The sequence below is a fragment of the Drosophila virilis genome, chromosome 3 (genome assembly GCF_030788295.1).
Source record: "Drosophila virilis strain 15010-1051.87 chromosome 3, Dvir_AGI_RSII-ME, whole genome shotgun sequence".
NCBI lineage: Eukaryota > Metazoa > Arthropoda > Insecta > Diptera > Drosophilidae > Drosophila > Drosophila virilis.
The window spans coordinates 13,162,944-13,190,113 of record NC_091545.1 but is presented as its reverse complement, the minus strand read 5'-3'; the positions used below and the strand labels follow the sequence as shown (position 1 = coordinate 13,190,113).

The window sequence follows — 27,170 nt, the reverse complement described above, 5'->3', positions numbered from 1 at the left end:
AAGTCGCGATTTGCTGCTGCCATTTAGAAATAATTAAGACTGATTTATGAGGCAACGGAAACTTAACTGCCTGCAGGGTAACTATTAGTCGTGCATACGCGAATGTAACTTTGACTAAGTTATCCCTTGGCCGCACTTAACATGCACGAACTGTGCGTGCTGAGTGAATACTCGATATGCTTAGACTTGGTCATAAAACCGGCCACATTAAAATCATGAGACTACCCCTGAATGGACAGCACTAAGGTGAGGTTGGGTTTTGGGTTCCGATGCGGGAGGTTGGGTTCTGTTACTCGCTGTTTGGTTCGGCTATTTTGGCAGCCCGTGTCTTATTGTTTGTCCTGTGCTGTCCTGCTGCCGGTTGTCGGTTGTCGGCTAGCTGCTCCTTTCGTGTGCATGTGTCATTCAGCTACGTTTTATGATACAATTTGTTGATCTTTTATTTTTATTTTCTTTTGTATTTTGTATTTTTATTTTTATGTGGGTATCATTAGGATTTTAATAAGCCAAATACTGAACATTGTTGCTGGTAGCTATGGCCATGTTTATGCCCAGAGTTTGCCAACTTTTTATTGAGGGTCACCCTCTTATTTAACCCTCGCCTATCCTTTGAGGTCAGCCACTAATTTTTGGGCACGCTTAAAAAGTGATCTATGTGTGCGGCAGAAGTTGTGGTAGTTGCTTTAAGATTCACCTGTTTGAAATTTGTGCTGAGAAACTTTTAAGCCTGTGTCCTGGCAATAGCTTGTGTGGCATGCCAAAGCTTGCCCTGCATCTAATGGCATTAGCAGTGCAAACTTTTAGTTGCCTGGGCGAAGGACTTAATCGATGCACACAGTCCCATCCCCACCCACACACACGCAGCTGCTGCCAGGGCATGACTAAGCGTTTTAGTGGCTGCTATCAGCAGCCATAAAAATTGATTCTTAATTAAACTAGCAAGAGCGTAGTTGCCGCTAGGAGACATGAGACAGACCTTAGCCAGGTTATCAACTTTGAGACAAAACTAATAAACAAGTGCTCCGCACGTGTGCATCCAAGTGCTACTTTGGAACACCTGGAACAGCTACAAGACAGCCAATCGCTCGTTTATGTCAACAGTTGAGCGAGCCAGCAGCTGAAGGAGACAGGCGACTCAAAGGGGCTGCAGCTAAGTATAGCGTGCCTGGAAAATACCCGCAAGTAAGCAGTGTGCTTAAGAGCACTAAAACTATGAATGGCAGCCACGCTTGCTGCTGCGGGCGGTAGGGGGCGCACTCTGGCTACCTGTTGCCCCGAACAAAACCAAACGAGCCAATCGCACGCAAACTCCTATCAGTGTGTGTGTGTGTGTGGGTGTGCGGGTTTTACGTGATTTGCAGTAATAAATGCGTTGCTCATGAGGCTGCATAAAATTTCATTAGGCGTGTTAAGACGCCATTCGGGCCACTAACGCAGTCGCCCAGTGGCGTTCATTATTGCTTGTGTGACTGTGTATGTGTATGTGTATGTATGAGTGTGTGTGTTACCCTAACAGCCAATAAAACACTTGGACGGACTGCATAATTGAAAGCGCATTTGGCCATTTACAATTACATTACATTTGCCATCGATTGCTTTGTAGCTGCATTTGATGTGCTTTTCGGTTTAATTGAGCGCCCTTTCAAAGCAGCTGCTAATTGCGCAACTGCTCTAACAAATGTGCAGAAATGCTTTAAAATTATAAGGCACTCGTATGACACACACACACACACGCGCACACGCACACCCGTTGCATCGCATGCAAGTCAATATCTCTCTCAAGGCAAGCAGGTGCCGCAGCCACAGTCACAGCGTGTGTCAGGCGTGCGCTTGCGGTTAAGCCGCACGGCAAATAGCTAAAGCAGGGATATAGCTAAAGATATATATATATATATATATATATCTATATATATATATATTGTATATGTATAAGGATGGCAGCCACAACAAATGCCAGCAGTGGCGCGCCAGCGTCAGGCAAGAAAATGGTTTAGCACATTAAAATTCCACTTGCTTCGTTGCATATCAAATATGCCAGGTAAGCAGGCAGCCAAGGCAGGCGACGGCATAGAGACGATCCAGCCAACCAGTCAGGAGAGCCTGCTTAACTCTTGATACGAGTACAGACACACACACACACACACACACAGGAGGACATTCACACGCACACATTTTTATCATTGCAGGCTGCGCTTACGCGTATTTGTTGGGTATTGACATTTTTTTATGATATGCAAATTGAAATTTTACTATATAGAGTTATACGTATATAGGGAAATAAGCCAGTCAGGCGCACGTTTGTGGCACAGGTGAGTGGCAGACAGGTAGCCAACAAGCCAGCGGCTAGTTATTTGATTAAAATTATTTGTGTTCGTGACTTTAAGCCTGACTACCAAGCACTTTAAGCCAATTAGGTTTGCTTTTCATGTAATTTAACGTGTTCCGGCCAGCGAATATAGCAGCAACACGAGTTGTCAGTAACAAACTAACTACCTGACCTGTGTTTCGATTTGTGCAGCTGGATTTTCACAGCCATTAATCCAGTTTTTATTTCGAACCTTGGCTTGTCATATGCTCTCGACATTTTGATGCAAGAACTCATTTTCAATTTGTAAGTGCCCCTTCTACTGAAAATATTTCAAGCCGTAGATATTTTCATACAGAAATTGCGGGCTAAATTAGATCTTCACCCAAAGTTGGCAACTACCAAAAATTTGTAGATAAAGCCAATTATCTTTTGTTCTCGATTTAAAGTGAAAACCTGGCTTGCAGTCATGGCCAATATATATCTGTCAAATATATGCATATATAAAGTGAAATCAGTGAAATGGACGAATAAGCGATTTGAGTTTTAATTGTGAGCCACTAACTGGCAAATCGATTTTCAATTTGCGCTCTTACATATTTGCATAAACTTTCCACTCAACGTCTCTTGCCTGCTCCGCTGCTTTTTCAATCTTTTCCATCTTTCTGCTCTCCTCGGTTGTAACTTTTTACATTTCCTAGCCATTCGTGACAGTTTTGCATGTACTTTAAAATGTTGTTATGCGATTAGGTAATTTTTAGGGAACACAACTGAGCGTGAATGCAAGCTGAACAAGTTTTTAGTTAATTTATGTTAATTTTAATATTAAGCACGACAGCAATTATGAACATTACAATTGGTTAAGAATCTTGTTTTTGCACTTTTATAACTTTGTCAAAACTAAACCGATATTCACAAGGACTTGAGATATAAAAACTTTTATGGCTTAAGTTGATAAGCGAAGAAAACTAAAATAATATTTTTCAAAGTTCCCATTCAGTTTATTATGTTTAGGAATAATTAATAGTTCGTCTTAAGCTTGTGCCTTTTTATCAACTCTTGAGTTTCTCTTTGCTCATTTTGTTTTAATAAGTTTTCATTTCTTCTTCATGCTCATTTGATGCAATTTCTTTTTAATTCTAATGCTCTGGCACGTTTTTTGCTATTGATTTTTTGCTGTCCTGATAATTAAAAATTCATTTGCACGGTCATTTTATGCGCATCGTTTGTCAAGCGCCATCGCAGCCACAGCTGCCCATGGAGGAATGCAACAAAAAATGCATATAATTAAAATACGTACTCGCACATGCACACACACTTTAAATTGATGGCTGTTGGGAGAAAGTGGAGAAGCAACGCCAGCAGCTAGCTGCCTTTATATATCTATCGTATATGTAAACTAGCATAGATATATGTACATGCACGTATAAACTTTGTTGTGTTGGGTCTGTGGCTCAGTCGTAGTAGTGCCTGCAGTCCTTTATGTCGATAAAATCCGCTCAGTTGCTTAATCTGCTACCAGTTTGCTTCCGCTTTGGGTTTCATTAGGGCCCATGGGACCCCGACCACATTATTCTTTACGGTCGTATCGTATCGGCGTGCAGTTTGCTTGGGAATTGGGGAGAGCGCAGAGCGGACAGGAAATGTTAGCGGCTTGGTCGAGTCCTTTTAGTGAGTCTCTGGTCGGTAGGTCGCTCTGACGAATTAGCATAGCCAAACGTTGTAATGAGTCTTATTTACTTGGCCATTTCCGGTATGGCCAGGAGGGAGCAAGGCCCAAGTGGGCTTTCATCAAATGAAATTTGTTGTACACACACACACACATAGACCCACACAGACATGCACATGCTTATGCACACATTAAGGTGGAGGCACTTTGTGTGCTCTCTGATGGCTTTACTTACTGCGATGTGCCTTGTCCGTGGGGTCCCGGCGCAGGACAATGCGACGCTTTGATGCACATATCGGACCGGAATCAACATCGTGTATGACAATACGTATGGCCTCGCCATCCATGGAAGTTTGTCGTCGTGGGGCTTCCAAATCCTCCAAATTGGGGCCCGTAAACGAGGCCATTGGCGCCGGAATTGCGCAGGTCAGACCCGTTGGCAACGCGCCGCGATTCTGCAGCGCCGCAATGTCCGGCCTGCAATCGAGACACAATAAAACATGATGTTAAGACGTGCTGAGCTGCCAGCCCCAAAACTGGTTTCCACTTACAGCTGTGAACCGCGTCGCCGCATGCGTCGATCATCATCCACTGTGAGCACAGGACTGCCCTTATCCGGCGAGCCGGGCGACTCATCATTTTGCATATCCTCCGAGGGATGCGGTACACGAAACGAGGGACGGCGCGAGCCCGGAAGCTGCACGGGTGGCATTATGCCACCGCCGCCATCACATGGTGAACGCTGCAGTTGTGTGGCTGCTGTTGCTGCGCCCTGCAACAGTCCCGGGGCAAAAACATCGTAGGCTGATTTCCTGTTGGAAATTTATCGTTAGCAGCAGTCTTGCTTGCTGGCCATTTCGCTTACCTGCGCGGCATGGCTGGTATGCCCAGGCCAGCACCATCAGGGCCCACGCCTAACGCGGGCCCGCCACCACCCATGCTCCCACCCACGCCGCCCGTCTTCATGTCATCATCGTAGCTGTGCTGGCGCGAAACACGTGAGCCACGCCGCGACTGCATCCGTGAAAGGGGCGCACCAAATGCGGGCTCCAGTTCGCTGCCACGCGGCGGACTATTCGAACGGCTTGGTGCCATGCTGCGGCCACCTTTTAGCTGCTGAAATTACATTAATTTCATGAAACAAATGGCAGTGGGCAGTAACTGCTGTGTGTGCTGGGATTAGCTTACGCGCTCCAGCTCCTTCAGTGATGCAGGTGAAACATCTGAATGACGACGCAACTCTGGACTGCGCGGCGGTGCCAAGGCGGCACCATTGCTCGGCGCCAGCGTCTGTGTGCTGCTGCCCAGCTTAGCGTCCGAGTGTCGTCGCTGCAGTGCCTCCAGCACGGGCACGTCCAGCGTGGAATCTGTCGAGTCCTGTGGTATACAGACGCGCGAGGCCATCTTGCGGCGGCAAACGCTGCATCGCCACATGTTCTGCAAATGGAGAAAGGGATGGATGAAGTGTGACAGAGACAGAGAGAGTGAGAGAGAGTGAGAGAGAGAGAGAGAGAGAGAGAGATAGAGAGAGATAGAGAGAGATGGAGAGACATGGGAAATCAGTGAAAAGCACATTGCGTATACGCCGCGTTAATTAAATTAAATAGCTTAGCGCAAAATTCTATTTGTGGCTGCAGAAAACAGCGGGATAATATTTATTAGTTCGTTAAAGTTGAAGAAAAGGCCACATTATGCTCGGCCCTGTGGCTGCGGTTGCTGCTGGCATTGTTGTTATTGCTGTTGTTTTAGTGTTGGTTGGAAATAAATATTAATTACTTTTTGAACAAAAGTTGCACTGTGCAGCCGAGAGCTGTGCGAAAAATGAATCTATTTCCGCGCACGTGAAAAGCGAGAATAAGAGTGGGCAGCAGTTGCCACGTTCTCAACCACGAGTGAGCGCAAATGACTGCCTGGCACTTCAACCCGACCCCACCTGCACGTGTACCATAGCCTGCACTAAGCTCCAACAATGCCCGCTTCACTTCCACCTGGTCGTTGATTCATTTGACCCAGCGGCAGCCGACGGTAAGGTCATGTGTGTGAATGCTGCACCGGAAGTTGCCGCCATTTTAATTAAGGTGCGGCAGAGCGTGCTTGTATGTATCCAAGTGAGTTTGTGTGTCCATGTGTATGTGTGCATCAAGTGCGTCTATAATCATGGATCGTACTGTATTGTCCCCATGCTAAGGCCATCCCACAGCCACGGCAATGCAGAAGCTGCGCTTTCGCTTTTATTGCTTTTGTTTTCCCCAGCTGGTTGTATTATAATTACAGAAGCTGTGGCTCCGGCTCGTGATCCCGGCGAGAAATCAATTGCAACTGTGGTTTTAAAGCTTGTCGCACAACAAACGCAGCTGCGATTTTGAGTGAACATTTTAAGCGCTGCTGCAAAGTAAAGGCATTTCAATTGAAGGCCAATTTCGTATGCATAAGCAGGAAATCGATTTGAGATGCAAGCGAGAAAGGAAGCCGGGCAGGAAACTCTGAATATTAAGTGCATTAAATAGTGGACTGCTGTTGATTTTAGAAGGAAAACCTGACTAGAGACAGAAAGATGCGCAGCGGTCTTTTAAATGAACAACTGGAGACTTGATCAATAAGCAAATTTCGATTGGGCTTGACGAATTGCACCAACAGACTATTCTATACAATGTAAAGCTGTGTATTGCAATTCTCTCCTCCTACCTAATCCGATTGTTTTATTGGACTATGCACCCCACAAACTTGTTATATCGACATACTGCAATAAATACAATATTAGCTCCCTAACTATGCTGAAAATGACAACAAACACAATTAAATTGGAATAACCCAGATTAATTGCTGCTGCGCATACCCCTGTGGGTATGCAATAGCTGCTGCATTCAGTGGGCAGGCATATCATATGCCTCTGCCACAACCTCAAATTGCCAACTCATTTCAAATGATGACAGCGGCTTGGGTCAGGTTGTGGTCAAGCCAACAGCTGCCTGAAACGTCGCATGCGTTCGTTGTGCAAACGTGGGCCATAATTACGCTCCTGTGGCCATAAATATATATGCACATCTATGTATGCTTGTGTGCGTGTGTGATTGTGCGAGTGTAATCGTTGCTGAGTAACTGTAGCTATGTGTGTGTTGGTGCTCGCCCACAAACATCAATTTCAATTAACCAAAGTGGCCAGCTGACGGACAAACGTTAAATTTTATGCGCAGGGCGTTGCCGGACACTTCACAGGGCTGTCGACATGGCAAAATCCGCCAAGTTACCACAAATTCAAGACAAAGTTGCAGCCGTCCGGGCATTGTTGCTGATTCAACAGATACGAGACTCACTCTCTCGCTTTATCTCTCTATGGATACATATATATATATATATACGTATGTTATGTTATGCTTCTTATGGTTGCCTTGTCCGTGGTCATTATGTGTGTTATTGATACATGCGGCGAGTGTTTGATTGAATAGGTTTTAGCAGGAGTAGAGCAGGCAGAGCTGCTTACTTGTGGGCGTTGTCGCCCTATTAATGCCTGACTGGGCAGGCAACTAGGCAACTAGGCAACCAGCCGAGCAACAGGCCAAGTGCAACTGGCACCAGCCTGACCACCGCGGAGCCACTCTTTGGCTTTTGTAGCTGTCATTTAATCTCGTTAATCTGGCTTTTATCTTGTTAATGCCACGAGGCAGGGCGAAGGCAGAGCTATTGTTATTGGCGCCGCTGTCACTGTTGCTGGCAGCCCCTAAATGTAATCTAATTTGTGTGCAGGCAGCGGTTAATGTATGCCACTGCCACGCCCTTGCTGCCACGCCCACGCAATCATTGTCACAGCCAGATGCCAGCAGCGCTTTAGTTTCGCCATACCCAACAAAAACTGTAGCAAAACACATTGTGGCGCTCATACACACACACACACGCCAACGCACACATACACGTACACAGCTGTTGTTTCTCTTATTAATTAAGCGCCGCGGGATAATGTGTTTATTTTTACCACGCCCACAAATGGACATTGCCTAGTGGCTTGGAAACGTGTTGTCCCCCAGTTTTCGCTGCAGTTGCTGACAGCAACAACTTCGCCACCTATTCCTCCAACCCCGCCACATATGACAAAACTTACCGCATCCTCATGATCGTCCAGCTTGCTGTAGCTGGCGCAATCCTCGCACACACGCTGCTGGCACTCGAAGCACGTCTTGTGGTAGTCGTCCGGCTTGAACGACTTGAGGCACACCCGGCACGCGCCCGCTCGGCGTCCGGGCTCCTGTTTGGCAGCGGCGCCACCACTGCCACCGCCGCCGGTACTGTTATTGTTGTTGTTCAGATTGCTGCTGGCCTCCTGCTGCTGTTGCTGCTGCTGCTGCTGATAGCTGGGCGAGCCATAGCTGCCGCTGGTGTCCGCATCCGTTGGCACCAGCGAGGGGCGTGGCGACATTTTATTAACTGCAACGAGAGAAAATTGCGCTCAATGAAGTCACCACAAATGCATTGAAAACCTCGACCCCACCCTTCCAAATGGGCGTGGCTGGCGCTTTGTGCAAGCAGATTTAATAATTCACTTGTTGCTCGGCAAAATGTGACCTGATTTCATAATTAATTCATTTGTAAATTAGTAACGTGACAGGCGCAGACGAAAAAGGGCGATAAATAAAATAAATGACTGCGATTAGCGATAGTCAAAGCGGAAATTGCCGACATCGTAGCGACAAGTGGGCGTGGCTCTAAATTGCCAATTAATTGAGGCAAGCGTAGGCGAAGGCGAAAGCTAAGGCCATTGGAAGCCAAACGGAAAAAGAAATTATTTATGTACATTAATATGTGCTTGCCTACAAATACACAATTGTATTAATATATACAATGTATGAAATTATTTTTTAATAAATAAAAAATGTTATAAGGGTCGTTTGGCTGGTAAAAAGCTCTCAGTGTTCGCCACTTAGGCAGTCATGACATGGACAAGTTTGCTTCGCATTAGATACAGTCGAGAGGCAAGTACAAAGCTTGCTTTGTTTGGCATGTTGCGTATACGCTCAGTTGCACGTGAAGACTTTCCTTTTGCCAGAGGAAACAAAGCTTTTTTTGGGCCAAATGGAACAATGGCAAAAGGTGAATCAACATTTTTGTGACCACTATATAAATTGTTAATTTTGCTTAAATATGAACGATGTATTTTAATCTGTAAGAGAATTTGTAAAAAAGCTACCGCTATTGTGACCAAGTAAAATTGGTTTAAAAGGGACCAGTCAAACAACACTGAAATAATTTAATAAGCTGCTGGCCAATTCGCTAGTTTATATGGCCAAAAAATGCAGCTATAAAATGCGCTCAAATGCGCTCTTAAGCACAGTCAATTATGTGGCAATTGGAATCGTGAGTCGAGGTCGTGCACAAGTACATTGGGCAAAATATTTGCACAAATTATGCACACAATAGCAATAACAGCACAAACACTTGAGGCTGTGGACTTGTCTTTATGGTAGCGATGGGGGAATCAGCGGGAGGCGAAGTCAAGTAGAGTTGGTTAAATCAACATCATAAAATAACATTTCATTTCGAACTAATAAATCTGCTGTGGATGCAATAAAAGCAGGAAGCCACCGCACAGCCAACTAAAATGCAATAAAATCAAGAAGAAACACTCTTATGTGGCTTAACGAATTAGAAATACCCTTACTAACATTTAATAAGAGAAACGGCTCCTAATCATAATTGTTTTGTGTGTCAAAGAAAATATATAAATATATAAATATTGTGATGTCAATGTTGCCTATTTGAAAGAATGCCACATATCATGATAAAATTGGAATACCCTCTGCAAGAGTATAATAACACAAAAGTCAATAGTCCCGTTCGTGTATGTGCGGTTGCTGGAGCTGCTGTTAGCCATTTATTGACATTGGATTTGTGCTGTGGACACTAGTAAAAAATGTACAGCTCTCGTTGTTTATGGCAGCCATAACAATGACTATAATAATGGCAATGCCAATGACTGGCTAATGCATTTGGCTGACACTGACCCTTGCATAATTCAAGGTGCGCAGCGAGCGTATAAAGCAAAAAGAAAATATTGCGTATACGCAACGTTTGTTGCTTTGTGCAAAGTTAAAATGCCGAGAGCTAATGGGTGTTATTAGGAGCGGGTTGGTTGTGCTAGCTTGGCACATCTCCTGTTTGGCTCATTGTTGTAACTTGCGTGCACTTTGAGCGCTTACTTAGCTTTGGCCTTTTGTTTGCGCTTACGCTGCGTATACGTAATATTTTTTCAGGCAACCGTCAGCTGGCTTTGGCATTGCAAGGGCAAAGTTTTGTGAAAGTTTTGCGAGCAGCTTTATGAGCACTTGCATAAAAATTCATGCCATAAATTCGCATGCACTTACGAAACGCGTACGCCAATCCGAGTCCCAAAACCCAAACCCCACACCTGGACTCACCTTTGTCTGTCACGGTTAGCAGCGATGAGGAGAGCGTTGCCTTCATCTTGTTTAAAGCGCCAGTGTTTGAGGCGCCACTGCCAGAATCAGTTGCATGCTGATGCCCCTGGTTGGCCTGTTCATCGGTGGCCACCATCTGGGTAAGATGAAAAAAGAAAAAAATAATTTAAGAAGGTAGCTGAAAATATTAACTGCATATTGAGCTGAAAGTTTCATTTGTGGCAGCAACAAAATATTTATAGTTATGTGCATACACTTAAGGCCACGCAGGGGCTATTAAATCTGTATGGTTTTAAATGCAATTTCTTGTTGAAATTGAATCGAAATTGAATTCCGGAACAGCTTTATGACTGTTCATTTAACTGCGCGCCAGCTGTTGCTCAGCTGGGCAAATGTATTTGTTAATTTTATTTGAATTTTCTTTTTACTTTTCATGCCACCTTCCCAGCCCTTGGTTCTTCGCATATTTTTATAACGTCTTGCCAGCTCATGCTCATTTCGAGCATCGTCATTCTGATAAACACCGAAAAGGCAGGCAGGTGAAAAAGTGCGTTGCGTTTTATTTGTTTTTGTGTTGCTTCTCTTCGTTGTTGTTGTTGTTGTACCTGCTGGACCGGCTGCGGCTCAGGCGCAACAAATTGCCAAGAAATCGTAAAATGCGGCAAGCAATTTTTGTTTAAACTAAAAAAAAAAAACGACCAAGTGAGCGGCTTTCAAAAATTGCCGTCATTCTTTTTAATGCACACACATACACCCCAGAGTGCGTGAGCGTGAGCCTCACAATGGAAGAGGGGAAAGTGTAACACTAAAATTGAGAAAAACAACAACAAAATAGCTGGTTGGCTGGCAAGACGACCAAGCGAGCAGCCCCTCCATCTCCCGCCGTAACATAAGTGCTCTGCGTTGTCAGCGTTTTATGAAGTGGAAATTTTCTATTTGCCAAAGCGATGGCGGCGACGAAACCGGAACAAACAGCCGCCTATGTGGGCCATACACAGTCCAGTACACATACCCACACACACACACTATCTTACTCTCCGTCTCTCTCAGTCAGATATGGCGCAAATTACGCTAAGTGCTTTTGGCTGCAACGTTTTTCGTTGCCTACCTTTGGCGGTGCGCCTTGGGAGGAGGGAAGCACCTGCTCTGTACTCAGACTCGGCTAAGCGCTGCCTAGTGTCAGATTATGGTCGCTTTGTGCTCAGCTTGTGCTACATTTTTGATGATGTCATTTCGAAGTCGGCCTCAAGGCAATATTCATGTTGCTCCGGATTTATGTATATGCTTTTCTGTCTGCCCCAGCTAACTAGCTGGAAACCAATCTTGGTCTACTGCATACTCTCATATCCATGCCCTGGCGTTCCATATAATTTATGTACTCACTATGGCAAAAACTACTCCGCCATCGTCTCTGTCAGTGTCTGGTGCTGCCGCTTAGCACGTGTAATTATGGCCGTGTTAATTTCGTCATTTATTATGAGGTTTTTTTAGAGGCGAGCCCTGTCTCAAAATAGTGTTGTTTTTAGTGCCCAAAAATTATGGGCAGCTGTATAGACATTTAAGTGCGGCTGATGCTGCCAAGACTGCCATAATCCACACAAGCCATATGTGCGTCCTTTATGGCCGTAAAGTACGCTACATAAAATGCAAGTCAATATGTAATAAGAGAGCAGCAGCAGGGTTGAGGTGGGCGAAAACGGAGCAGTGGCTTTTTCGCGTTGTGATTGAAAGCGCACGAATTGCAGCTGACTGCACATGAAAATCAATAAAAACCAAATTGAAAGCATCTATCAAAACGTACAACGACTATGCAATACACTAACAAATTGAGCTAGACATAAAGTCGGCTGCTGATTGGTATTGCTGTCAGTAAAATAAAGATGTTTCTTTGGATAAATATGCAAAAGCTTCAGCTATGCTCTAGCATGCTGTTAGGGGCGGCTGATTTGCTTGCATCTCAGGAGTAAATGTAACTAACAGAGCCAAATTTTGGACATCATGTGGCTTACAGGCAACATTCACATTAGGCCGAATGTGAGTGTGGATGTGTTCATTGCAGTGAAAAACCACAAACAACTGTCAGCCACAAACTGCAGGCAGCTACTTAAATTCTGGTCTGATATGGTGTATATGTGTTCGTGTGTGCGTGTGTTTGCTAGTTGATAAAGTTCAGGAAAACTATTAAGAAAATTACAGCACATCATTTACAACAGGCGCTTGCCTGCATTTAAGCTTTTCTCGCACTTTTAATCTTATATTCTCCCTCGTTCTCTTTCTCACTCTCCTGCTCTCTGTTTGCAACTCATTTACGCCCCACTGATTGGCTTTGGAGTTTGTGGCTTTTTTTTGTGCGCTTTTTCTTTGTCTTAGGAAAAGGAGAGACAGAGTAGCATGAAATTTATGTAAGGCATTTAATGGGCAAAATAAATAGCAAAACTTTGGGCAATCCTTTCATTTATATTTATTTCTTTTTGTAAGGATCTGCTGACAATGACATTGCTTAACTGTCATCGGCACATCATATTTTCCTGAGTTGGGTGGTATTCTGCTTTGATTTTGTGCTTCATTTGCTATAATCAAAGTTTTTCTGCTCAGGCAACCTAAGGAAACATTTCATCACGCACAACCTGAGACATTTGCTTGTTTCAGTTTACTTTTACTTATATTTTCTCTTACATTCTGCTTCTCATAAACTTTTCCAAAGAATTTTGGGGCTAAATAATTTCAGCGGAATTTACACTTTCACTTTGGTTGGGTTTTTTTGGCATGTTCTTTGTGTGTGTTTTTACAGTATTATTTTTGGCTCATGTCTAATTTTATGCCAAAAAAAGGCAAACGACGCAACCTTCGGGCAGGTGCTTAAATACAATTGAATCCCTTTGATTGCTGCGCCTTTCATTTATTTATTTTTGATAATTTTCGTGTTTTTCTAGCTAGGTGAAAAAATATAAATAACAAAAATAAATGCAGTCAAGCGTCCAAAGCATTTAGCGGACTTTTTAATTAAAAAGTTTTGTTTGCATATTGTTTTTTCTCATTCACCCTATTTCCTTCTCTTCCCTTGCGATTAAGCGTTGTTTGTCTTTGTTGATCCCCGTTTGAAAAAGGCTTAAAATCATTGGGTGCCCACACAGTGGAAGCTGATATACCTTTAAATAAGTGCAGTTGGCTTGTGAATTTTAATTTGGTTCTCAATTCATTTGTTTTCACTGCATTCCACACAGCAAATGCTCATTAAGTTTTCAGTGACAGCGAAAAAGAATAATTTAAAATCAATACACTTTGCGAGAGTGAAAAAGAAATTAAGGCATAAATTACGTTAGCAACTGTTAACTGACAGCGTCAAAGACTGTTGCTTCAAAGAGAGTGTGAAAATATTCATTTGAAATTTTATCACTGAATATTCCGTTGCTCCAGTGTTAACAGAATGTTTGGCGTTATCATTTGAGAAAGATCTTAACTATTTTCTTTAGACAGACAGATATTGTACAGAAGAAATATACCCTGCCCCTTTGTGGTTAACACATAACAACTTAATAAGAGCTGGAAAGCAAATTACGGCAAGTGTAATATTGAAAATGTTGTCAGTTTCGGTCTCGCTTACCTTTTTCATGAACGTCATCACATTTGTGGGCAACATTTTGTCAGTGTTGTCGTCCTTGCGTGTCCTTTTTGTTTGTATTTAAAGTGCAATTAATCACGCATACGCCGTGTTGGCCGTGTGCCTGCTGGAATTTATGCTGCTGCGGCTTTTGTTTTGTTTGCGCGTGAGTTTCGTTTTATGTTGCCTTTTTCGTTTGTTTTGCGCTCTTAAGCGGCTTTAAGTCATTTTTGTTTTTGCTGCATTGCTGTTGTAGTTGTTGTTGCTGTTCATTCTGTGTGCGCTTCAATTTGATTGAAAACAAATGGCCATTTTTCATGTGCCATGTAAATAGCCATTGACATTGTATATCGAAATCGTTCTTATAGCGTATGCAACATGGTTTCACGAACTACATGTTGCTCCTCGGCTCCGCGTGATTGATTTATGCGCGCTTATAGTCCCATGGCATTAATGGGTTTTAAAGCCAGCTCAACGTTGTTGTTGCCGCTCGCCTTTAATTTACATTGGTTTTAATTTACAGCGACTGCAATAATGGAAAAAATGGTTAGGGGCTATAATTAGTTATTTAATATAGGCTGAAAAGTTGCAGGAATCGTTTTAAGTGCAAGTCATACCCAAATCGCCGCAGGGCTTACACCGTACTTAAATTTTTGGCCCGCCATAATTTTTGCTAGCGATAAGCATCAACAGCATTTGGGTTGCCTTCACACACACTCATTCACATACACACTTCCACACACACACACACACACACATACACACACATACACACTCGTGCCTGACATGGCGCTGAAAAGTCGAGCGGCAAAAGTTTATAAGGCGGAAAATAATGTGTTGCGCTGCATGCAAAGTGCTTAAGGGTACTGTGAATTGTGGGCGTGGTGGCAGCGCGATAAACTGACCATTATAATGGCTGCTGCTAGAGCTTACAACTAGGTTAGGCAGTCGCTTTAAGTCGCGTGTAAAAATAAACTTATACGTTAATATATATTAAAACAAAAGAAATAGGTACGCAAATAGCAACATTCTAAGAAAACAAAATTGTATTTCGTTTCCATACTTTTAGCTAGTAAGAAGCTTAAGGCATTTATTTCTTTGTTTTACCTTAAAAATAAATGCAAGAATACGTGCTTTCGTGCACAGCACTTAGGTGCTTAAAAGCATCGACTAGTATCGAGTTGCTTTACTTACTTGGCACCTGCCACTTTGCCAACCGTCCCACTCAGTCGCCTTAAGGCCTTCAACTTTAAGTTGTGTCTCTTATTTTGCTTATGTCAGTCATTGTCATCAGTTTTCTCTGTTGGCGCAAATCCTTGGGTGTACTCGTAAGCTGCTCACAGCCATTCACAACTCTTGCGCTTTGTACAGCTTATGGTACATTCACAGCAAGTCTGTTGCCCTTATTTTGCCTTCCTTTGACGAAGGAATAGTAGCCGCACTTAGCAGCGCAGTTCCCCCTTTTTATACCCTGTATATATTACAATTGGGCATACACAAGAAAAAGTTGCGGAAATAAATTTAGTATACAAACTTTTCATTGTGCTGCATATTCTAAGCAAATTCAAAACAAATTCGAATAAATTCTTTGCTGAATGTATAGCTGCCCGCTCTAATGAAAATATTGTAAGCCATCAATATTATCATATAGAAATTGCAGGCTATATTTGATGGTTGGGACACACGTAATTCTTATGTGTGGATCTCCCTCCAAGTTTTTTATTTTGAACCGAAAAGATTTGCCTGTGTTTTGGGCAATCGGTTTGGTTTTAGGGTTAGTTTATATATAAATATAATAAGCACAAAAGTTAGAAATTACGCAGCTGTTTGTTGTTCATATGGTAGATTACTTTTAAGCTTCCTACAAGGTATCTTCTAGTCAATCACTGTTCAGTTTAGCGGTTTTTCTTGTTCTTTCACCGGGCTTGGCTTGGCTGCATTATTAAATCAAATGACCCACATAGCAATTGAATCGCTCGATTTGCAGTCAATATACGATCTGTGCGAGCACTTGCAACATTTGCAATTCCCATATCTAGTTGCTGCTACAAAAATTAAAGACAGTGTTCAACTATTTCACATGGTCCGAAAGTTTTCGAACTTTGCGTAAAAAGAAATTGGCAAAAGAAATTTCATTTCAATGGTTTGTTCATTGTTGGGTTATTTCTATCATTGGGTTCTTCTTGACATTTGTGTGCACATTACAAAAGTTCATAAAAAGCCATCGAAGCGCTGTTTGGAAAGTTGGCCGGCAACTGGCGGACATCCAGAGATGGCGCTGAGATATTCATGGGAATTGGTTGGGGCCTGACATCGAAAATATTTACGCTAAATGAAATTTTTGACTTGCTAAATGAGTTGAGTTTGCTTAACTTTATAAATGGCATTTGGCAAATAAGAAATGCAGAAAAATTAGTTGAAGCTGAAGGCTGTCAACATGCCAGCAACAGGACGGAGCTGCATGACACGTCAAGGAGACTGAGGAAGATAAATATAAATCAGGACCCGCTGCAATATGCGCGATTCGGACGATTTTCGTGGGCGTTTGCCTCCAGAATGTAAAGCAAACTGTAACAAGTTACAAGTGTTTGCATGCCACGCCCATTCGCCCATCACGATGAAAACGACGACAATGAGTATGAGAATGTTGGGGAAGGCGCTGACCCGCCTGCCCCCGCTGCTGCTTACACGAGCTTGTCACGCCAGGATGTGCTCATAAATTGTAACTTTGGCTGTTGCTGCTGCTGCGGCTGGTTGTAGGCAACAAGCATGAAATCACATGAACACACATACACACAGGACGAGGTCTGGCAAAGTTCCAGCTGGTATGGTTGGCACATAGTTAATTAGCGCGAAATTGGCCAAACGAGCCGGCAGCTGTTCACGCTGGAGGCTTCCAGACCCATAACCAACGTCAACACCAATACCAAAACAACCTTCGCAAGTTTCGTCCTTTGCATGCTAATCGGTAACTGATCAGGATAGCCAATAGCGTTAAAGGTCAATATGTATGTGGCAATAATGCGTGCATTAGGCAAAATTAAACAAGATTTATCACACACACAAAACGCAGAAGGACATAGTCCTGAAATTGTCACGCACAGGCGTACGAAATCGAAATTGAAACGTTCGATAAATAAATACAAGCAAACAGGTTATTTTTTATTGTTGTTGCTGTTGTTGTTGTTGGGTTGTGCGTGCCACACGTCAATGGAGTGTAGAAAGTGAATTGTAATTCAGAATTCCGGAACGTGCATGTGACACAAATTAACTGTTCAGCAGCATGCTATAATAAATGGCAGCACGCAGTCCAGATGAAATTGTATTGGACCAAATGAAGCATGAAGAAAAACCCAAATGGAACAGAGCAGCCACCAGCCCCAGGACCTCGAAAGGAGTCGAACAGCAGCGTCAGCAGCAGCTCAAATTGCAGTTGAGAAATCGCAGCGCAGTTCATAAATAAAGTGGCCAGCAGCAGGGTGCAAGTGCCAAGCAGCGGGTGAGAGGGCTAGGAAGCAGCCACAGCCTCATGAATGCCATGAATGAAGCGCTGTCAACAATGCCAAGCAACTAGAGGGGGACTGCGTACACAATTGAGATAGAGAACGGAGAGATTGGGGATTGCAACTGCAACTAGTTGCCTGTTGTTTGGCTTGTTAGCGCTGCAAATGCTGCTCCGTGGATGCTGTTGCGGTCAGGACTTTGGCCAGCAACAAGATAAGATAAATGTTAAATTTGCACCACATCTCAGTCAAGTTTTATGAACAGTAGCAACTATGAGAGCTGAGAGTAGCTGCTTTGCAGTAAATCAAATAATGTGACCGTCGAAAGCTGATCAACTAAAATTAGTCCATAAATAAAGAATTGATTGAACAGCAAATTTTATTTTGTCATAAATATATTATTACGTAAGACAAATTGTATGCTTTATTCAGCATGGATTAGATTGGCCACTTACTATTAAGCCTAATTGTACTCAGTACCATTTACTTTGGCAATGAAATCGAGATCCTTGTTATATGTTATATACGACTGTCTGAAATTGTTGTCAGGCTGATATGGGTATCAGTAAAAAGAGGGCCCTCATATTGCCTTTTATCCTTCAACCAAAATGCATCTAAGTCATTTGGCAAGAAGTATATAATATAAACGTTAGTTGTTGTTTTGCTTGCTTATATTGACTGACTTTGCTTTGCAGGCATATTTGGCGTGTATTTATGTACATTGAATATTACTTAACTATTTGCCAATGCAAATTACAAATATAAATTCAACTAATCAGCTTAAATAATAATAACAATAAGCTTTCTAATAAAAAGTAATTAAAAGGAATATAGATTAGTTTTGCCATTATATAAAGAGCTTTAAAGAGATTGCCTAACAAGTGAACAAGCGCACATAATAACCATCAATTTGCTGTCCACAGCAATACACACAGCCACACATATGCGCTAGCCAGGATCATTGTTAAAGCTTTTAGCACTCACACATACACACACACATACACACACACACAGGCAAGCGACACGGCCATTATTGTCTAACAGGATTTTTAATGAACCCGAAAGTGCGGCAAGGTGGGCTGAAACGAGGCAAGGCATTTGCTTTTAGCTAGTGAAGCGTAAGCTAGACTCATTGTCAACGCCGTTTGCCTAATTGACAGCGGCCGGTTTACACGCGGCGGCTGCGTAATGCAGCATCAACTGGCAGCAGGCAGCAGTCAGCACTTAGAGCTTGAATCTAAGCACGAATTTAAACAACTTAAATTAAACATTTAATTGCACAAAAACAACAACAATGCGGCAGGAGCACTAGGGTAGCGATGGCTTGGTCTTACAGATTGATGTTTGAGTCGCAGCAGCTGGCACTTGGCATTGGTCATGCGAGGCACGTAGATGCCATCCAAATGAAATGGAACTACGCCCCACAGGAGACGTCGGGTGCGGAAGTCAGGGCAGTGGCTGACTGTTGACAACAACATTTTTGGCTGAGACTGTAGCAAACAAACGTTTAAACTGGTTTTTGTTAAGCGGGGGTGGGCCGAGGCATTTGCCTAAACTCAAACTTGAACTCAAACTCAATTATTCAAATGCCATGATGCGAGTGCTGTAACTGCGTAGGCGTGGCACATGTACGGCGGCCATGCGCTGATACCCGCAATTTGGCATTTAATCAACATGCTCAGAGACAGCAAATACTCAGCCCGAAAGCTATTCTGGCAACGTGCTCCATTGAGAATCATGGGTTTTCTGCCACAAGTTCATGTGTTTGCTGCGGTCTGGCCCAACGGCTGTCACTTGTTGTGCTCTGTTGGTCGTCGTGTTGTTGTTGTTGTTACTGTTTTTGCTATTGTCGCTTTCATCTTAATTGAAATCAAATCAAAGTGATTCCACTCTCAGAATGTAATTGTGTGGCATGCTGCGTGCTTTTGTTTTCCGCAATTTCGATCTTTACTGTTGTTGCCATTTTCGTAATTTATTGGCTTACATTTTTTGGTCGGATTTGTCAGTCGGTTTGCTAATGATTTCCTATTGTTCCTTGTGGACGATATATAAATTTCCAATTTTACACTAAATTTACTTGTATTCTGTTTGTTTGCTCCCTGCTGTGCTGTGCTGTTGTTTTTCATGGCTTATTGTATGTTGAATTATTTATTCCGAAAATCGTATTTGTTGTCACATGCACGAGGGAATTGTGCTTACAGTTCACCTTATATTTTTATTATTACTTACAATCGTATGTGTGGCATAGCATAAGTGAGTTTTGAACTCTGCATCATTTATACGCACCGTTAACACGTAGCAAAACTGCAGCATTAGGCGAAACTTCACTTAGCACATATAATATATACGCAACGTTTACGGCTAGGTACACCGAAAAGCGCCAAGGACCAATTACGCATACGCAGCGTGGCCCATAAAATATTTGAAGTCACGCGTCGCGACGCCATAAAACGAAATCAACTGAATATGGGCAATATAAAAGGAGTGGAGCTCATTAAGGCCGGGGCAGAATGTGCAATGGTTGCCCATTTGCCTCCATGACGGCACGCAACAAACCAAGCGAACTCAGCTGTTGTCCTCAAGGACTTCCTCATGTGTGTGTATGTGAGAAGGTGTGTGCGTGGCAGCCTCGCATTTATGAAGTCGCGCCATGAAAGCACATTAGCAATGCGTGAAACTCAACACACTGAGGTAATATTGGGCTGCTGGACAGAAATTAGTTTTGCAATTTTATCTGGCCAAATTCAGAAGTGCGGCGAAATGCATAACTTTAGATTTATTTGATTTAATTAAGTAAAACTGTTGCCACATAAATAAAGCACGTCTGACCTAGCAAATTAAATCAAATTGCTAAAGACCTAGGACAAGAGCAAAAAAAAAAAAAATAAGGGCCCAGAAACTCGCGAAAAGGGTTTAATAGCAGCCAAGTGCTGGAATTTCAGCGAAAACAAAGTGACCGCAATTAATTAGACACAAGGAGATGGAAGCTTGCGGCGTCGGCAATTAAATGAATGATAAGGCTACGCAAGAGCTGGAAAAAATAAAAGCTTATTGCGAAGCTTTGAAAAGAGAAGAGGATACATGTACGCATGCATCAAAATGCATAATTTTTGGAATTTAATATTTAATTGAGAGCAATACAGCAAGGTCTAGGTTCTTGCACAAAAAGTGCATTAAATATTCAAGCTTTTTGATTTTTATTGTGGTTTCATATATGCAATCGGCGATTGCCAATGTCAGTGTCAATGTCAATGTCAATCTCAATGTCAATGTCAAACTGTCGTCCAATGAAACAAGCTAACAAAGTTAGCAGGCAGGGTGGTGTTTGGTAGCTCAACGGCCACAAGAACTTTTGCAGCGCAACTAATGTGAATTCAATGTCAAATTCGTCGGGTTAGGTCGACCTTCTAAAAGTCATTTGCGTCAGTTCGTCAGCTTTCAAAACCAAAGTCAATTAAAACGATGAGAGACAACTAAATAAATTTTACATTAATATGCAGAAGAGATGATATATATGCAAATGAAGGACGCTGCAGTTTAGCTTCTTGCAGAGAGTGTCTCTTAGGTAGCTTAATTAATATCTGAACGTTGACGGGCATCAAAATGTGCATCAGCCATAATAGTGGAATTTAATTATTTATGCTAACTCATAGTTATTTTAAGCCCTGTACATTTAAATATTTTTAATGTAAAAGATATTACTTATTCGCTGTATTATCACTCAAGTGAAACGTTTGGAAAAATGTTTATTATAAAATTGTAAATTGTTTAATCGCGTTCCATAGACAAGCAAAATGCACTACATTAACTTGCAGAGCAATTCACATGTCTGTGGTACTATCTAGACATCTGTCTATTCTCGTATGCACACAATTGCTCGGGCGTGTGTGCGTGTGTGTGTGTAAGTGTATGTATGAGCACATACTTTCACTTGCCCTCAATTCTCATGGCGTGACTTTTTGTCTCCCTTGTGACGGACGAAGTCGCATCCTTGGCTGTTTTCTGTCTTCCGCCTTTGGCCTCAGTCGCTGTTGTCATTATTGTTATTACAATTTCATTGTTGTTGTTAAAACTGTTTTGCTCTGCTTACTTATCGTACACATTGCAACGCCACACATGCATCGTCTGGCATGTCGTCTGACTATCCGTGTGCATGAGCGCGCGTGTGTGTGTGTGTCTCCACTCGGTGTCTCTTGGTGCAACTTTTTTTAAGCATTTGCCACAGTAAATGCTCGAGCGTATAAATTGCATTTTATTTGTGTTGCATTTTTTCTGTGCATACCCTGTAACCAACAATGATACGGTAGTAAAAACTAATGCTACGATATGTAACAGTCATCAGGCCTTGCCTCTAAATCTATGTATTATTTATAATGTTATATATTAACGAAACAGTTGAGAATATTCAACATAATATATTCGCGTCAGCAATGCATAACAGATGGACTCCAAGGGTATGTTAAGTCGAATCATTGCGTGCTAGGATTTGTCACTTGTTATTTATTGTTACTCATGCAATATTTAACAAGGGCTTGTATTGTTTGCACTATTTATTTGCCGCCTGGGTGCAAGCATTTGAAGGTCAAATGCCATATGCAGCTGCCTGACAGACAGCTTGACAGACACACAAACTAACAGACAGTCAGTCAGCTAAATGCTTATAGGTTTTATTGTGTTGGCCGCAGATTTTGACTTGTGCTATTTACACTTGCATTACCCTCGGGCCATTGCCTTGAAATCCTTTACATTATTTTTTTGCCCGCTGCCGTTTGCCAGCTGTCAGTTTCTCTCTGATTTTATCATTAAATACATGTAATCCACAGTGCTCTCATAAATAATGCGAGCAGAATTGAACATTTATGCCACTTATTTTCATTGTTGTACGCTGTGAATAAAATTAATTGCACTGTAACCGACTGATTGTCTGTTTAGACAAGCGACAAGAAGTTACATTTTAATTAAAAATGATGTTGAAATGCATTTAAATAGCAGCTAATGTAATTGCTGCCAAAATTTACATCAATTTTGCATATATTAAATTTTATATATACAAATGGATGGATATTTCCGAACGCCTTGCTAATTGTGTTGATGTTGTGACGCCATTAAAATCAACATCTATCATCATAATTCATAATTTTGTTAACAGACAATAGCACGCATAGAACATATTGCTTTTGATGTTGTTGCTGCACAGCATGGCGTATACGCATTGTGTGGAGCTACACACATGTTGCGCGTACGCCGCATGTGACGGGTTCAAGTGACTTTGGCAAATCATTTTTCTTGTTAATGCATTTAACATGGCTATTAATCAAGCACAGACATACACACAAAAACACACTCTGCAAACATATAATCAGACACAGATATACGCACACAGTAGAACCGAAGTCATTCTGTTGTTGAATCGGGCAATTTGAATGGATCCGCAGGCATTGGCAATGGAGAAGCAATAATTGTTGTGGTTTGGTTTGGCAGCAGCCACATAGATGATGCCATTACTCAACCGCATTTGCCTTGGTAAGCAACTTACTGGCTGTCTTTGGACGGGCTGGCATATCGGCTTGTGGCTTCCTAACAGCCCCGCATCAGGCGATTCATGTTGTTCAAGGCTTCGCAAGCTCAGCCCAGCCTAAGCCCAACATTTATAATATATACACGGCAACACATCCACACACAATATATATGTATATATATATATAAATATGTTTATGTATATAAGAAGTTTTAGTATATAATCAGTAAAGGAGGCTGGGATTTACCTTGTACTCCCCATAAGATTGTGAGTACAAATTACCTGTGCGATTTGATTTCATTTCCTTTTTGTGGGAGCTGCTGCCATTATCAAGCTGCTCGATTTGTTTCGTATATTTGTTGGCCTGATTCGGTTTCGGGAATTATATTTACGTGGCTTCTTCTAGACGCACTGCAGATGAAAAATGTGTATAGAGCTGATTGAGTATGGGCTGAGCACGGCATGGTATTCGACAGCTGTCGAATTTATAATGTGGCATATAAATCAAATAAAAGGTGCGATGAAGCATAAATCACTTAAACCAAAATTCATTTGCTGCATAGTTGAAATTTTACAAAAACAAAACCAATATATAGGCATTTCAAAATCAACCGCCGAGCGAGAGAATTGCAAGTATTCAGCAAAGGAGAATTTACTTTAATTAAACCAAATGCATTACAATTTAATTGAAATAGTTTTAAGCATATCTAAATATTTGCAAAAATATTTTCGGCTCGCAGTTGAAGGCAAACTAAAGACACATACCATGATTGGAGCACTTGATTGCCAAAACTTTAATTCATATTTTCCTACATTGCTAAATTAACGAACAATGTGATAAGAATTAACTTTACAAATTAGAAAATATTTTTGAGTGCGTAAAATATTTGAACTAATTATTAAGCTTAAAGCCAACATATTATTGGCTTCATATATAACGAATGCTATAACTTGTGTTTAAGTACAGAAAAACTGTGAAAAGCAATTTAAATATGCTTTCAGTTGGCACAAATTATCAGCATATCAGTCTAAGTGTCTACTAAGTCCCCCGAAAGTTCGCACTAAGTCATATTCAACAAGGAAAATATATTTGCATCGTTAATTTCTTGGCTGACTGGGAAAAGTTTTCGGTGCCTTGGCATTTGCGGCTGTTGCCGTTACTCTCATAATTATCAAAGTTGGTCAACTGGGCTGCTCTGGGGGAGGCAGCTTTGGAGCTGCTGGGGCTGCGGTCGAGCCTCATTGGGCATAAACGCTGACAATGAAGCGTCCGCCCACAATGCCTTCAAGTATGCACTTCAATTACTAAGCGAAGGATTCCAGTTTGTATTGTGCAAGGCAACTAATGATAGTGTTGGCATAATTTTGAGCCCAGGACATGCTCATAATTGTGCCAAGTGCCGTTTCCCAAGTTGTGCCGCAAAAGTTTTTCGGCAGCGCTGCAAAAGTTGATTTAAATTAGTAAATTAGAAAATGCCTAACAGCTGCGCGTCGCCAGCCGCAATGTAAAGTCAGTTGACGTTGGCGGAAGTTGTCGTCAATGTCAATAGCAGCAGCACCACCAACAACAGTTTGAACGTTTTCGTCCTTGCCAAATTGCACACACAAAAACAAGAGCATAAATTACACAAAGGCAATGGAAAGTTTTGTACCAAAGTCTGAAGTTTCATCATGTCGAAGGCGCTCCAAGTCGAAGTCCATTTTCAACAGCATCAAAGTCGTTGAAGCACATAAGTTGGAACTTTGGCCAACATGTCTAAGCGTATGCATAGCCAGGCCCAAAAATTATGAAGCACCGCCAGACAGACAGTCAGATAGTCAGGCTAGCCAGACGGCCGGAGAGGTTTCCTGTACGTGCCAGTCAGACACAAGAGTTAAAGTTAACTCAGTCCATAGTCCACGTAGGCACTTTACTTCTACATGAACTTGTTTTTGTTCAATCAACAATAAAGCTATATAGCTATATAGCTATAGCTGTAGCCAAATGTATCTATAGCAGTGGATTGTTCGTTGTTGTAGTTGTTGTTGTCACTCAGTTGTTTGCCTAAGCTCAGCGAAGTGTGCCCAAGATATTTGCGCCTGATATGCGTCACAGCGATTCGGGTTGAGCCTTCGTTGAGGCTTTGTGTGTGGACGTGGCAGTGCCTGTGCTTATATACTTGACTATGGCTGTATCACTTATGTAGACTATGCGATTACTTTGCACTTATAGAGTAATAACCGAAGCACAACCTTCTGAATTACACAAACAATACATGTATTTGTTTTGCATTTCGCCTAATGAGCTGCCCCTGATGCCAGCGTTGGCATTGCCTGCTGTTTCCTGGAAGCGGAAGTAACCCAGAGACACGTGCGCACTGAGATTCATCAAAAAATAACAAAAGCATATTACGAGAGAGATACATGAGAAGAGGAAGCTGTGACTCGCTAGGCACGAGTGATCCATTTATGTGCCTGAATATTTTAATATGAAAATTTCATGCTTCCTGCTGCCAAATTAATGCGCACCCCGGCAGCACAATAAAAAAGTATGATTTTTTCGGCGAGACAAAGTTATAAAATGCTTGAAAATTTTACGCTTTCCCAGCCATAACTGAAAAAGCGCGTGATGGCACAAAAGTTTTTAATCTAATGATGAGTTATTAGCAGAGAGGGTGCGGGATAAAGAGCATACTGCAGCTGCAGCAAGCGATATGCCGCATAGTGTGCCATAAAATGTTGCACAAAAGCGAATTTGACTGCCGCCCGCATTTTTTTCGCCTCTTTTTAAGCCTTTACGATTTGATTGCCTGCGAAAAAAAACTTGATCCGCGAACCCTTTTTTTAACCATAAGCCTTGCCCAGTTTTTGTGGCACACATATTCCAGGCAGCGAGGCATGCATCCTTTTTTGCCTGGTCCTTTTTGCTGGCGGGTGTGGGCGCAACTGCTGTGCGCTGAAAGCAAGTTTCACAAATGATTTCACATTTTTGCATAAATAAATGTCAAGTGTGCGTCGAGGCGCGCTGAGAGTTGTTGACAGCTTTCTAATAAACCCAGTGAAAAAAAGGATAATCATACAGGGCCCAGCATAATCAACAAGTAGATGTGTATCTCTATATGTGCGACTGTGTGTGTGTGTGTGGGTGTGCGGGTGGGTGTGGACATCCCTGTATGTGTGTGTGTGTGTCTGTGTGGCGTCCACTTTAGCTGAGCAATAATAATAATAACCTTGGCTGCCATGACGCCTCGTATTTTTCAATGTGGCTTTTCAAGAGCTTGGAAAAACGAGACTTTTCTCATATATGAAAATGACAATTTCCATTGCCACTACAAAGGCACTTGCTTAGCTACAGGGCTTGGTGGAAGGGCCACAACTCTCCCTTCCTCTCTTTCTTGCTATCATTATATCTATCTCACTCTATATCTGCCGGTTTTCATGGCTGCGTGGGTTCCTTGGTTATTTTAGGATTGCCTGGCAACGGCGTTGGCAATTTTAATAATGTTTACTTAAGGCGCAGCAGCCTATCCTGTGCATGTGTGTGTAAATAAATAAAGCAGCAGTCAGCAGCAGTAGCAGCCAAGTTTAGTACAAAGGCGCCACAAGGCAAGTGTAGCATACTTATGCGGGCCAGACAAGGGCTTGCAACCTGATGTGCAGCGAGGCATGCCAAATGACAGCTGCTTATATTGTATATAATAAATGGCACCAGCTCAACAATCTGCCTTCAGAATGCATCCAAGAATTGCAACTCAAAGTGACACTTTACGCAGGACAAAGCATGCGGCATTTTCAAATCTGCCCTGCTTTCTTCTCTCAGCTTTTGCCATGGCAATCGCTGCTGCTGCGGCTATGAAAACCATAATTTATAACACTAGTCTAGGTTTGTGCTGGTGCTAGTGCTGTGTGTCCAAAAGTCATAATAAGCCTTTCTAAAATTTATATAAATATCATTTCTAAGCTGCAGCTGTTGCCTAATGAGCGGATTAAGTGGCCTGCCACGAACTGCCTGCTTGGCAGCCAAGAGCCATGAGCTATGCTGACTGCAATGGGGCGCTTCCTTTGCCAGTTCCTTTTCCGGTTTCCGGGCAACCCTTTTGTTGAGCATAGCCAAGGCAATCTAAAATGCTGCCAACGCCAATAGATCTCAGGATTTCTCTTACTTAAGTTCGGTTTCGTTAACCTTGT

At 42.3% G+C, this 27,170-nt stretch overlaps 1 protein-coding gene across 5 annotated transcripts in view; it reads right to left on the bottom strand.

Moving 5' to 3' along the window:
• Window positions 1–27,170, bottom strand: part of Fife (regulating synaptic membrane exocytosis protein fife) — a 54,252-nt gene that overhangs the window by 18,667 nt on the left and 8,415 nt on the right. For 3 of the 5 annotated variants that reach the window (XM_015175813.3, XM_032434896.2, XM_032434898.2), the window contains 8 exons: window positions 23,286–23,414; window positions 13,986–14,508; window positions 10,382–10,517; window positions 8,071–8,393; window positions 5,163–5,411; window positions 4,840–5,090; window positions 4,526–4,786; window positions 4,210–4,451 (listed from right to left, as the gene is read on the bottom strand). In XM_015175813.3, coding sequence (XP_015031299.2) covers window positions 4,210–4,451; window positions 4,526–4,786; window positions 4,840–5,090; window positions 5,163–5,411; window positions 8,071–8,393; window positions 10,382–10,517; window positions 13,986–14,021 — 1,498 coding nt within the window. In that variant the 5' untranslated portion in view covers window positions 14,022–14,508; window positions 23,286–23,414. The remainder of the gene's footprint in view (window positions 1–4,209; window positions 4,452–4,525; window positions 4,787–4,839; window positions 5,091–5,162; window positions 5,412–8,070; window positions 8,394–10,381; window positions 10,518–13,985; window positions 14,509–23,285; window positions 23,415–27,170) is intronic. The other 2 variants (XM_032434897.2, XM_032434895.2) reach the window with 2 other exon arrangements.